This window comes from Danio rerio, chromosome 16 (assembly GCF_052040795.2).
Source record: "Danio rerio strain M-AB ecotype USA chromosome 16, GRCz13ab, whole genome shotgun sequence".
NCBI classification, from domain to species: Eukaryota; Metazoa; Chordata; class Actinopteri; order Cypriniformes; family Danionidae; genus Danio; species Danio rerio.
The window spans coordinates 45,220,307-45,235,000 of NC_141036.1; the positions used below are offsets into that span (position 1 = coordinate 45,220,307).

General features: G+C 37.7%; 1 protein-coding gene across 20 annotated transcripts in view; it reads right to left on the reverse strand.

Moving 5' to 3' along the window:
- Positions 1-14,694, reverse strand: part of tgfbr2b (transforming growth factor beta receptor 2b) — a 90,742-nt gene that overhangs the window by 43,726 nt on the left and 32,322 nt on the right. For 19 of the 20 annotated variants that reach the window (XR_015510252.1, XM_087285174.1, XM_087285169.1 and 16 more), the window contains 2 exon segments: positions 7,342-7,498; positions 5,754-5,941 (listed from right to left, as the gene is read on the reverse strand). Coding sequence is in view for 19 of the 20 variants with exons in the window: in XM_087285174.1 (XP_087141300.1) it covers positions 5,754-5,941; positions 7,342-7,498 (345 nt within the window). In the remaining variant the exon portion in view is untranslated. 20 annotated transcript variants of the gene reach the window in all.

A 14,694-nucleotide genomic window follows, 5' to 3' on the forward strand; every position in this document is an offset into this window, starting at 1 on the left:
CTGAAATTTAGGCCGCAGGCGATGTGACAGTGGCTCTCCGGTGCTGAAAGCCTGAGTGTATTTTGGGTATCTTGTCCCGAGACCTATGACACATTGAAAAGTCTAACAGCGGCCAAGCCTGATGTGAAAAAGTTGGTGTCAGAGGGGAAATGTAACTTTAGCCATTGATTAAGCACTGTGAGTAGCCCGTTTCAGCATTGTGATTTGAGTTCAAGTCCACTTAACGTTTCATTTGATTTGCGAACTTTATTTGTGACCTGTTTTGTTCTGGTACCAGGTTATTTATTTATCATGCTGTTTTAAGTTGTCCTGTCCTGTCCTGAGGAGTCTGCTAGTTTCAAGCATGTTGTTGAGACTTAGAAATAAAAAACAAATGTTAAGTAAGGGCATGAGAAAAATTATGCCTCCCTTTTTTTTTTTTTTAACCTGTTTGAAACAATAAATGCTTAACGCCGCATAGTCTGTCCTCATTTCGGAGTGTAGCCTTAATTTAGGCAAATGGTAGTTATTCCGACAAGAGACTCAGTTGTTGTTATTTTTAGTTGCTTTAATAGTGTGGACCACAATTTTCTTTTTGATCCTCAATATTTTGGAATCCAGTTGCGGGCCGGATGGAACGGCTCAGCGGGCCGGATTTGGCCCGCGGGCTACCAGTTGATGATCAGTGCTCTAGGACTACACTCTCTTATACGTACAAGGGTAAAAAACCTATGAACCCAAGACATAATGGCAGAACTGAAACTGATACTGATTACTGAGGTTAGAGGAAAGTCCTTACCCCTGGTGGAGGAGTTAAAGAATCTTGGGGTTTTGTTCACGAGTGTGGGAAGGATGGAACGTGATATTGACAGGCGGATTGGTGCAGCAGCATGTGGTCCATGTACCGGTTTGTTGTGGTAAAGAAGGAGCTGATTTGAAAGGCAAAGCTCTCGATTTACCTGTCAATCTATGTTCCTATGATCATGTTTTTGGGTCATGACTGAAAAGACAAGATATCGGACAAAAGCCAAAATAAGTTTCCTTTGTATGGTGGCAGGGCGCACAATTATAGATAGGGTGAGGAGCTTTGTCACCCGGGAGGAGCTCGAAGTAGAGCCGCTGCTCCTCCACATTAAGTGGCTCGGACATCTGTTTCAGATGCCTCCCGGACGCCTACCTAGAGAGGTGTTACAGGCCTCGGGGAAGACCCAGGACACGTTAGAGGGACTATGTCTCTCAGCTAGCCTGGGAACGCCTCGGGATTCACCCAAAGGAGCTTGAGGAAGTTTCTGAGGATAGGGAGGTCTGGGGTTCTCTCTTGAGACTGCTGCCCCCACGACCTGCCCCCGGAAAAGCGAAGGAAAAGGAATGAATGAATGAAGTTTTCTGAATAACTAAATCTTTAGCATTTATAAACATTCACAATTACAGCGGTTCATCTCTTTAGATGGAGTCACGTGCTGAACGAATGACTATAAAACCTGAAAACTCAAAAGGTGAACTAATCATGGGTCCTTTCAGCCTAGACTAAGTGCATTAGTTAAGCTCATATGGGACTGTCAGTGTCACGTGAACGAACAACTCAAATTTGAAGACATGTCAGAAATAAGAGGTGTGCTGAGCTAATCATAGATGAAATGACCAGGTAAACAATAAATTATTAATTTTCTCTTTCTTATAGCATTCTAGTTGTGACTTGTTTGAAGTGTGATCAACATTTAGGCTAGTTGTAGATGTGTTTAGAAGCAACTTGTACCATTTAAATAATATTTTGGAGAACAAAATGAATGAAACGACTAGAAAAAAGATTAGTTAATCTTGATGAACGAGACTCAAAGGTTCAAGTCTGTAAAGTGATTCAAACCTCCCAAAAGTCCACCAGTAATGCAAGCTGTTTATTTGATTCAGCAAAAAAAGTGTGTAAAATATGTGCTCTGTCTGCAGTATATAATGAGGAGCCGGTGTGTTTACCCTATAGCTGCAATAATGAAGTGGAAAGAAACACCGGCATCTCCATTTGAATGCAGAACAGGGAGCTTATCGCTGTAACATGCAGGCTCTTAGCCGCAGTTAATGTCATAAAAATGTTACGGCCTGCGAAAACAATGCCAGGCATTTCTGGAGAAATATGCCATGGAACTGTTCCAGTAAGTAAACATGGACTTCCTGCAATACTTCCCCACTCGGGCAGAGAAGGAGGCCTCCTTCACCGGATGGAATTACAGCCTGCCTCCACTGCTCCTAGATAGTCAACACTACATTTATCAAACACCTGCCCAAACGCCAGCTTTTGGTGACATATATCGACAAATTAACATTAGTTTCTTTGGCTTATGCTTTATTTTTCGATGGTTCCCTTTAGAAACTGTGGCTATATGTCAATTTACTCCAAGTCTGTTAGCAGTAGGACTTTTTTAACCAAAATATTGAGGCAACACTGTTTATATCCATAATAATAATAATAATAATAATAATAATTCTTTAGATTTATATAGAGCTTTTCTGGACACTCAAAGCACTTGACACATTTTTTGGGGGGAATCTCCTCATACACCACCAGCATGCAGTATCCACTAGGATGACGCGAAGCAGCCATACTGCACCAGTCAAGCCAATTACAATATGAGGATGGTTAGGAGGCAATGATGGCCCCTGGTTAAACCCCTTCTCTTTTTAAAGGACATCCTGGGATTTTTAACAACCTCAGAGAGTCAGGACCTCGGTTTAACGTCTCATCAGAAAGACGGCACTTATTGAGCAGTATAGAGTCCCCAACAATCTACTTGGGTGTTAGGACCCACACTGACCACAGGTTGAGCGCCCCCTGCTGGTCTCACTAACACCACTTCCGACAGCCTCCTAGCTTTCCCATATGGTCTTCCATGCATGTTCTGACCAGCTTAGCTTCAGTATGTAACCATGTGAGAGTTGCAGAGAGCTAGCTGCTGGCTGAATATGATATGAAGTTTGATTTAAGCGCATAGCTTACAATAACAAAGTAAACCAGCAAAATAAATATCTTAAGTTTTGATTTCACTCGGACTTTAATACCCAGCCTTAATTTAAATTATTGCTCTGCGTCTGTTTGAGGACTATCAAAATAAAATGTTAGTACACATTAAGCAGAGAGTGCAGTTGACCTGTACAGTAGGTTCATTAGCAAGTTATTTATAGTCAACAGGGCGCCATCAAAATAAAGTGTTTTGACAGCACGTGTCTAAATTGGTTTACAATAACTGTGCTTGTGTAGTGAAAGGAAAAGGCACATTCACCTCAGGATACCCCGCATCTCAAAAATCCCCACGTACTATTTTGGCATTTTCAAATGTGTGACAGAAAAAATTTGTGTGAAAACTAAAGCGAAAATGTGGCTTTTTAAAATGTACAATACATGCTATAAACTTTCCAAATAGTGGCAAATACGATTATTTTAGAGCATGCTTAGGGCACACAGCTGTTTCGCCATGTGGTTGTGATGTCTCTGCTTCGAGTTACACAGACAGGAAACCACATGTCTGAGATCCTCAGCAGTCCACACAACCAAAGCCAGTAGAAAGTCTGCCTGAGACAGAACAGCCTGGCCAGCAACAATGCAGCTGCTTTAGGACGTTACGACAACCTGGGCTCACATACCAGAGCGCGCTTCATGCTAAGAGCAAGTGCTAAAGCACTATTAGCACTGCAAGCTAATGCAGAGAACAAGCAAACATGTTCTGCTGGAGTTTGGGACTGAACTGAGTTCTTATTATTTAATATTTTGAGGTGAAGTGTAGCACTAGAAAATCAGGCTGTTTTTTTTGACATTGATACATTTTATACACTAGCATATAATTTCCACAGCATGTGGAAAACCTCAGAGAGGTGTAACGTAGGCTATATGCTCTTGATATGCTGATTAATTCACAGGCCCACGCAGAATCCAGATCGCTGCACATTTCCACAAAAACTGGAACAATTGACAAATGCAACAAAATCTCACTGTGCATCAGGGTAATATTTGAGTTTTTAAAGCCTAGTGCTTTATTACTAATACCATTAATAATAACAACAACAACAACAACAACAATGATAATAACAATCATAATAGTTATAATAATAATAATAATAATAATAATAATAATAAAATAATGATAATGATAATAACAACAAAAACAACAACAACAACAATAATAATCATCATAATAATCATAATGATAATAACCAGGATAGTCATAATAATAATAATATTTATATAATAATAATAATAATAATAATAATAATAATAATAATAATAATAAATATTTGATTGATTATTATGAAGGATCATGTGACTGAATATTGGAGTAATGAAGCTGAAAATTCATCATTAAATCACTGGAATAAATTATTAAATTAATTTATGAACTACTTTTAAACAGTTATTTTATAGTGCAAAAACATTTCACAATTTTACAATTTGTTCTGTATTTTTGATGAAATGAATGCAGCTTTGGAGAGAAGAAGAAGCTTATTTTAAAACATTTAAAAGTCCTACTGACCCCAAACTTTTCAAATCACATCAAATCACTTTTATTGTCACATCATCAGCAGCACGTGTGCTATGATGAGTGCAAAAGCTTAGGTGCTGCCTCCAGACAGAGCAAAATACAGATAGTGCAAGTACAAAAACAGTGCAAAATACAGACAGTGCAAATACAACGCATTTAACCGGTAGTGTATGTGTGTGTGTTTTTCATTCATTCATTTTCTTGTCGGCTTAGTCCCTTTATTAATCTGGGGTCGCCACAGCGGAATGAACCACCAAATTATGCAGAATATGTTTTACGCACCGGATGCCCTTCCAGCTGCAACCCATCACTGGGAAACATCCATGCACTCACATTCACAAATACACTACTGACAATTTAGCTTACCCAATTCACCTATAGAACATGTCTTTGTGCTTGCAGGGGAAACCAGAGCACCCGGAGGAAACACATGCCAATACGAGGAAAACATGCAAACTCCAATAATATGATTTCAGTGTTTACATGAGTTGCTTTTTAATAGTTCCTTTCATGATCCCGTTTTACATGGTATTGCACAGTTCAATTAACATCATTGCGTCATCACACTATTCACATTTCCTCTGGAGTTTCATGTAATTTTGGGTGTTTGATTTTTAAGTTTGTCGACTTTAACTACAGTTTGGCACTTTTACTTTCACTCAGGAACATTTCATGCATGCCCCCCGGTGGAGTACGAAAGGTTGGAAGAGTGTTGTTTTAATGGAATGTCATACCGCATGCTGTAAGGGATAAAAACCTCTGCATTTTGTCATGCAGGTGTCTGTGGTCTTTCACTGATTCGGTAAGTGCAGAGAATGTGTGTGTAGATTATCCGATCCCCAATTGCGGCGAAAAGCCTACACGACAGTAACAGTTTGAATGCGTTTACATTTTAAAATCTGATTATTGGTGTCCAGGTAAACGTACTCATTGTTAACAATACTTTTATTTCTGTCTGAATAAAACTTGCAAGTAATCATGAACAATAATATGAACACCATGTATAAACTGTGGTCATGCTGACTTCAAACTATTTGATTATGACTTCATGTACTTTATTTCTAAAAATGCGGCTCTGTTTAATGTTTTACCATCCACATAATCCCACTGAATCAACTTGAGGTGTTTTTTTCAAGAACACAAAGGTTTGAATTTACAATTTCATCATTCCAAACCCAACTATCAATCACACAAGGTAGACTGAATAGAGCTTGAAAAAAAAAAGAAGGAATGAATATTGAAACTCACGTCTGAACAGCAGCATGTCGTTGCACTCTACCTCGTTGCAGGAGCAGATATGGAAAGGGCCGCTGTTTGAAATCCTCTTTTTCATTTCGCACTTGGTGTTGTTGTTGTTCTCCACCATGATGCCGTAGAGGGGCACGGTGGGGTTGTGGCACAACGTCTCGATTGTGTTGTTGTCATCACTCTGCCTCCTGAGGATACAAACATAAACATACACTGTGCTTAGGGGGATTATGCCATCAAATGACAGGTTTGTCAACATGAAATAAATTTAGCTGTTATTTAAAATTCTCAATTGATTTTGACAATAAGCGTCCTTTTCATTGTTACATCAGTAAAAATTAATAAGCACTTAGACAAAGCAATGACCTGATGCTATATTTAACTGCACCGTTTACACAATTCAAAACAACATAGAATTGACAGCACATTCAACTTTCACATTGTCAGACCCCCTAGTTTTTTCCAATCCAAAGCAAAATCAACAAAAAGTCGCAAATTTTTGCGATTCTGCAAAATTTTTAATTAAACGCAAAAATAATCTCAAAAAAATTTTAAATAATCTCGTAAAACATCAAATTCCAAACCATATAGTAAAATTATATTTATTTCAGTTTGCAATTAATTGTTTAACAAGACTTATGGCCGTTGCATATATGTCTTTTGAAAAATGACATCTCACCTGCGCCTTCACAATCATTACATCAGGGCTGGGAGGCGGTGTTTAGTAAGCTGTAAAACTTTACATGTGAAGTTAATGCAAAAAATCATTAGACATCCTCTGGGGCATTTTGTGAGTTTAACGTGCTCCAGACTGCAAAAAAAGTGTGAGCAAACATCTAAAAAAACAAAGCAGTGAAACAGACAGAAAAGCAAGCAGCTTCCAATGTTGGAGATTCGTTGAAGGATGACGGTCTCTGGACTTGACCAAATTGAAAGACATTATTTGTGCTTTACACGTATGGCTGGTATTATGGTGTTCATTAAATTGATAAGTGATTTAGTTCAACAACTCTTTCCCTGAAGTTAACAAGAAAAACCCAAAATGCTTCCCTGAGACGAGTTTTACTGCAATCTGTGGTTTAGGTGTATTACGGTAGGAGAAGCCTCAATGCATTTCCTGAGTGAGGTGCATATCAGATGCTCTGGGGAGCAAAATCTGAGACAGAGAAAAAGTAAGTTCAGGGATAAAAATTATACAGCCTTCCTTTGGCTTAATCCCTACCATTTTCGATCTATTTTAGATCTTGTCTTGACAAGAGACCAAAATAAAGAAGCTTTATAATTTAGAGTGCTTGTTATTGTGTCAGATTGCATACCTAAGTTAACATAGTAGGCTGCCTAATAAAGTAACTAAGATTTACCATATATATCAGTATTGACGGGTACCAAATCCAAACTTTTGACAACACTTATTGAGCACACCAGATCCGGCACCTCATTTTACTGATCCCCCTCCTCAACCGCCACCATAGTTTTTGTAAATTTTTAAAATGATATTGGAATCTGTGAATGTTTTACACTTGTGTGCACAAGACGTTTCACACTTAATATAAAGCTGCGGAAAAGGATGACTTTGACAGGGACGTACCAGATAGCCACACAGATCTCATCTGGACTCTCACAGATGGACGTGATGGAGCAGTTGCTTTCACAGGTGTCTTTGCCATTGCAGTTGCTTTCCAACACATCACAGAATTTACATAGTTGAGGAATCCGATAGGGACGGTAAAAAGGATTATTTCCATCTAGGATAAAACACAAACAACATCAGATATTAAAAATCTTTGACATTTTACAAAGCTCATTTACATTACGTGAACCCTTGCAATAAAATAAGGTGTCTCGATTGTGATTTTAAAAACCTGGAATTAATTATTCACTATTAGGCTCTGTCAGATATTATCTATTCTCCAGTATCCCGAAAGAAAGAAACTGAATTTGAAACAAAACTATTTCATCCATAATATCCATCTTATTCCAGCAGAAGTGTGTGCAGGTTTGTCTAAAACAACACCTACTTTACTCCCAAACACTGTAGTTATACTGTAGCTGAAGCCTGCAAAAGTTTGTGTTACTCATAAGCCATTTTTTTTTCTGTGCTGAGGACTTCGTTCAACGTTTTCAAACATTTATATTTGATTTACCAAAGTCACGCAAGTGCCTATTTCACATCTGTCACATCTATAATGAAGCTTTTCCTCAAAAATGCTTTAATTGATGTAAAAATTCTTACTGCTCATTTCACTGTTGTGAAACAGAGCAAACAGAGCTCAATTTCAGATATTGGATAGATGTTTTCTTTCTCAAATACACTCTAATTGATAAATCAATCACAACAGATTGGGACATCTGACCAATCAGTGCAAAGTAGGCTCTGAGAAAAGCAAGGATTAGTGTGACCTGATCCTTGAATGTGCCATTTTAGATTTAGACACTGTAAAAGTGCTTGCAGTGCACTTTTGGCCCTATAAAACGCAAGCTTGTGTGACAATGTTTTATTTTTTTGCGTAGATGGTGAACTCATATTGCTAATACTGCAAAAAAAAAAAAAAAAAAAAATTATATATATATATATATATATATATATATATATATATATATATATATATATATATATATATATATATATATATATATATATGCTTTTCTTACTTAGATTTTTTTGTCTGGTTTTTAGTCCAAATATTTACAAAATTAATAGTCTTAGATGCAATTTTCCGGACAAGCAAAAGTAATTATTGTTTTATGAAATAATATGCCAAAATATAATTAATAAGCCAAATTTAGGTGAGTTTTTCCTCAAAACAAGCCAAATTAATAAAACAAATTCTCAAAAAGACAAAAAAAGAAAGAAAAGCTATTTTTGCAGTGAATTTACATCATGTACAGTTGAAGTCAGAATAATTAGCCCACCTGAATTATTAAAAAAATGATAATGCCATCTTTATCTGTCCTATTTTCATCTCACGTTTAACAAATTGACATATTTTAGTTTAAGTGTAGGTGCTGAGGTCAACCCGATTTTACCAAGGCCTGCTTCCATTAAAAATGTCAGAACTTCTCATTTTCTTCTTGTCGGCTTAGTCCCTTTATTAATCTGGGTCGCCACAGCCGAATGAACCGCCAACTTATCCAGCAGGTTTTTACGCAGCAGATGCCCTTCCAGCCACAACCCATCTCTGGGAAACACACACACATTCACACACACACTCATACACTACTCATAGCCTACCAAATTCACCTGTACCGCATGTCTTTGGACTGTGGGGGAAACCAGAGCACCCGGAGGAAACCCACGCGAAGGCAGGGAGAACATGCAAACTCCACACAGAAACACCAACTAAGCCGAGGTTCGAACCAGCGACCTTCTTGCTGTGAGGCGACAGCACTACCTACTGCACCACTGCCTCGCCCCCATGATTTAAACTAAAAAAAAAAAGTTAACCTGACTAACATCTGACCATCATATCTGATCAAATAAAGGAGTCTAAGATGTCAAAATCTGCATAAAGTCAATACATCTTTTACTGCCCTTGGATGAAGTCCTAAGAGACCACAAAAGAGTGCGAGATAAAATGCTGGCTGCTTCTGCCATCAGATAGACACGCTGCTCTCTCCTTTATCTGCCTTTCAATGCTCTGTTTGAACCTGCTTTCCTCTTTTCGTCTTGTCAGGTTCCTGAGACTCTGACCTAAATGCACTGATGCGATCAAGCAAACACCGGCACAGAGAGACCAAGCGGCGTCAAACTCCTGTTTTTGAGAGCACACTCTGACATCAAGACCTCAGATCAGTGGAAAAGTTATGCTTCTGCCACCGGTTTAGTCTGTACATTTGGAGACCCGAAAGGTGAGCTCAAAAGCACACACTTACTTTGGTGACTCATTTCTAAGAGTGTATGGTTTCTCAATTGCAGTGTGCCTGTATTTGGCCAATCCATAAGAAGTCGTTAAACTGCATTACGTAATTTGTTAGCTTAACTGCTCTTTGGAGCACCACACACACCTCCTAGACTTTCCTGTGATAAAAGGCCACCTTGGCTCTATGGGACTAAAAGGGGCACCGGTCATTCAAACACACTGAAAGACACAGAGGACAATCTGTACAGTAAGTCCAACACATATTTAAACACATTAATCATATGGCAAACGCATTAAACCAGCACTCCACTGTAATAATACTCTAACGGAAAGAGGTTTAGTGGGCTTATAAAAGCTCATTTATACCAGTTTCGTCATTTAAAACACTGCGCTGTTAACTTAATGCAAAGTGAAAACAAAAATATATTAAATAAATATTAATATTATACATATTATAAATATTATACATAAATATTAATAAGCAACAGAACTAGGGCTGCACAATAACATTTTGTCATCGATATCACAATGTGCGAGTCCGCAATAGTCACATAGCAGGGATCTGCAATGTAGTTGGATTTATAGTTGACCAGACATTAGTTAACAACATAGTGGAGTCATTTTCAATTTTAACCTCAGGGCTCCTACACACTGGGATGCTTTTCGTTTGCGTTTATCGTCAGCATTTTACGAGATGTTTTTCTGCATTCAAACCCAAGTGATTTTCACTGGCGTCAAGCAGAAGAGTATGCAAAATCACTCCTTGACGTTAGATGGCGCTACACAACTTTAAGCTTCCGACACCCACTTGTAACGCAGAAGAAGAGGAAGAGAGGAAGTTCACACGCTTGTTGTTAAAGTTACTGGTGACTCCGACAAGCATAGATGGTTCAAGTAGCAGCTACAGATCTAGTGATTAAGAAATTGTTGTTCACAAAGCAATAAGCAGCTCCACGTTCATGTCGCCTCTGGACATCTTCTTCAATGTGCATTGACAGTTTTGCGCTTGAGCGCCTCCAAGTGCTGTTTACTGTAACTTCAGCAGCTCCGTGCACGTGAACAAAAGTGCCAACCTGATTGGTGGAGGTTTTAACGTGGCGCGTCAAATAACAAAAACGAGCATGAGGCGTTTTTTTTTAAATGACAATTTTGCGCCTGCCGTTTAGCTCGTTGGTGTGTACAATCACATTGACGCTCTTTATATAGTCAAGAGGCATTAAACCTTGACGGAAAATGCGAGCAAAAAACGTCTCTGTGTGCGAGTGAAAGTTTATTATTTGCATGTAATTTCAAGGCCTGTGACCAATTTAAACCATTTGGGCACTATGAATTAAACGCAAGCAGCTTTAAGTGTACATTCTACAATTACTTACTCAATAAAAACTATACATTGTTAAGTTTTTATTATTATAAAGTGATTTTTTTTCATTTATTTCTGAATGAAGAAAATCAAAAATTCTTTATTTAAATCCTTTCACTTTTGTATTAAACATTGCTTGACATTTTTTAAATTAGCCTATATTTTATGCAGATACACTCCCCTACAGCAATCAATCCCAAATTGATCTTAAATTATGAATTATTTGCAAGCTATTTAAGCCATCTGGTCAATATGTATTTATATCGCAATATATTCATTCATTCATTTTCTTTTCAGCTTAGTACCTTTATTAATCCGGGGTCACCACAGCGGAATGAACCGCCAACCTATTCAGCATATGTTTTACCCAGTGGATGGCCTTCCAGCTGCAACCCATTTCTGGGAAACATCCATACACACTCATTCACACTCATACACTACGGACAATTTTGCCTGCCCAATTCACCTGTACCGCATGTCTTTGGACTGTGTGTGAAACGGAGCACCCGGAGGAAGTGAACGCGAGAAGAACATGCAAACTCCACACAGAAACGCCAACTGACCAAGCCGAGGCTCGAACCAGCGATCTTCTCTGTGAGGCGACAGCACTACCTACTGTGCCACAGCGTCGCCCTATCGCAAAATATTTAGCACCAAATAAAATATTGCAATGTCAGTTTTTTACAATATCGTGCAGCCTTAAATAGAAACATATATAAATAATACTTTAAAAAATACTGATTCAAAAGACATTTAAATTAGATGTGCACTATGTATTGGTAAAATACTGGGTTTTATTTATCATATTGGTGAATATTGTATTTTTATTTGTGCAAGATTTTTACTTTTTTGGTCATAAACATGACTGCATGTCATCCCATTGGTTGTTGGATTAAAATTTGGGATCGTTTACTCACACTTGACTTGTTCCAAACCAGTTTTTAAGTAAGATATTTAGAAGTATATCGGAAACCTGTAACCCACAGGTGTTAAACTCAAGAGCCTTGTATAGAGCCAGATCAGTCTCAAAAATAATACATTTACATAATATAATTCATAAATCCACAACACAATACAATTCACATTTAAAAAATCCAATTTGTACATTTAAAACACGATTTATAAATGCACAAATCCAATTCATTAGTTTAAAACATGATTCATAAATACAAAAACCCAATTTGTAAGTTTAAAACACGATTTATAAATACACAAATCCAATTTGTAAATTCAAAACACAACTCATAAATACTCAAATTCTATTTATTTGGCGAAAATATTTAGGATTTTTACTTGTGAATTCACAAAAATGTATTTTGTAAATGTGAGTTGTGCTGTGCATTTATACATTTTATTTTGTAAATGTGTTATTTTTGAGACTGATCTGACTCCATACCATGGGCCAAAACTAGCCCACCATTTCATTGTATGTGGCCCGTGAGAGCATATGATTCACACCAAATTCAAATTCATGCAAGTAGAAAATGAATGCAATCTGGGCAGCATGAATAACAGTTTGAATTTGTCTAATTTGCGTTGTCCGTGCAAGTTCAAGTTATCAAATTAAACTAAAGCTGAAAATTTGTGTCATAAGAAAAAAATCTAAAAGCTCTAAAGCAAGTGATCTGGTGCTTCATTTTTGATGTGAAACCAGCATTACAATAAAAGCCCTTCTTACTTTATATCATATATTGAATATAAACTACATGCACATAAAGCATGTTTGTAGTGCGATCCAGCTCAAAATTATTTTAATTTACAGTTATGCTTCACTCAAATGTAAAAATTGGCTAAAGGTAATGATTTTTGTCTTTCTTATTTACTTTGATGGAGTAATGTGAGTTTCTTAACTTGATAAATGTATATAACATCTATTTTACATTTATGCAAATGCATGAATTTATTTGTTGCTTTAATATGTTATTTTGAATTAAAGAGACAATTATTTACCAATATGTTATGGAGTAGCAACATTCATACAGTCTTAATAACCAGTTATAAACGGCCCTTTGAGAGCCTCCATAATGTGGCCATCATTGAAAATGTGTGACTGCTGTAACCATTGATATATTTGATTTCCCTACTTTGTACGTCAATGGTTACAGGTTTCCAACATTCTTCAAAATATATATATATTTTAAGTTCACTTAAACTGGTCTGACACAAGTGAGGGGTGAATAAATGATGGCATAAGTTTCATTCCTTTAACAAAGTACAGTCAACCTCTAATCACTGTCAGTGTGAATGCCCTTCAGGTTTAAACTCCAATCGAAAATTGGTCTACCAGCAGTAATCCCCCATTTCCAAATCCTACACAGACAAAGCAGTTTGACAACACGGTAGAAAGACAATCACAAGACCTCTGACCCCTATTTTCCCTTAACTCAGCTCTCACTCCTCAATCTGTCTCCAAAACAGGTGACCTGTCGGAGGAAGGAAACACAGATAGAGCGGATGTGTGGCTTTTCCTTCCACAGCCAGAATAACAGCAAGGACACTTCAACTGAAGAAACAAACCAACCCACCCATCACTACCCAAACTAACCTTTGCAACACTAATAAGCCCATATTATTAATCGATGCTTGTTGCACTTTCAAATTACGCCTGAGAATAAATTACACACTCCAGTCAGCGCTGGTTAAAGGTCAACACATTTTTGTGGCATAATAGGTTTGGCTTGACTGCAAATTGCAAATTAAAACTACAACTATGATAATGTCTTGCCTTATGATCCATCCACTGTCGTTTCTGGCTGCTTTAACTTTGTCTTTGGAGAAGGGCAGATAAAGCAGGACTGTGTGCCCTTTCGGTCTCTGGTTCACTGGAGCGAGCCAAGAGGGGATTGTGTCAGCCACGAGGATACGAAGACAAATATGGTCAAATCAGATGCAGCCATTTTGAGGTTATATGACCCCTCTTCTCATCCCGAGATAGCTATTTTTGAGTTCTCGGTCGCAGAGGCCCAGAGAGGCTTCAGTAAACATAAGCTCAGATTCACAACCTTCATCCACTAGCCTGGGTCTCAGACGGCTTCATGGACCTACAAAGAAGCTTTTTTACTCTGTGTGCTCTGCTCGCTGCCTCTTTATCTACTGTCCGGCCTGCCTGGATAACATTATATACTGCAGAGCCATTACCTCACACTATTTCCTTTGGACAGTATTCATAATGCGTGTTTAAGAAATCTAAAGCTGGGGATATTTTTTTTATTACTTAAAATATGTGATTCTTGTCTAGAGGCCCAAATGGGAAATTACTTGCAGCAATTTGGAGCTTTGAATGATTCTCTATCAGATCTGAAGAGGCTTTGTCTAATGCCATTTAAAGACTATATGTGACCCTGGACCATTTCTCATGGTCTTATGTTGCACAGCAATATTCAAAGTTATTGATTTTATTTTATTTTCGGCCAAAAAGCATTAGAATCAGTGTTGCCAGAGTGAAATTGTTAAAGTATCGTACCAGAACCGAAAACGGAGAGTATACAGATATTTTCTAGACCAACAGCGTTTTGACATAACGGGCAAATTAACACAATACGTTTAAAAAAAACAAAACAACTAGGCGTACCTTGGCTTTAAACTCTACCACCGAGTTGCTGTCATCGGATACCTGTGTGTTGCCAGATGATGAGGGGTTCATTTTGTGGTAAAAATTAGATGCTGTCATGGACCGTAACTTCAAGAGTTCACACTTAGCTGATGATTGATTATAAAGCTT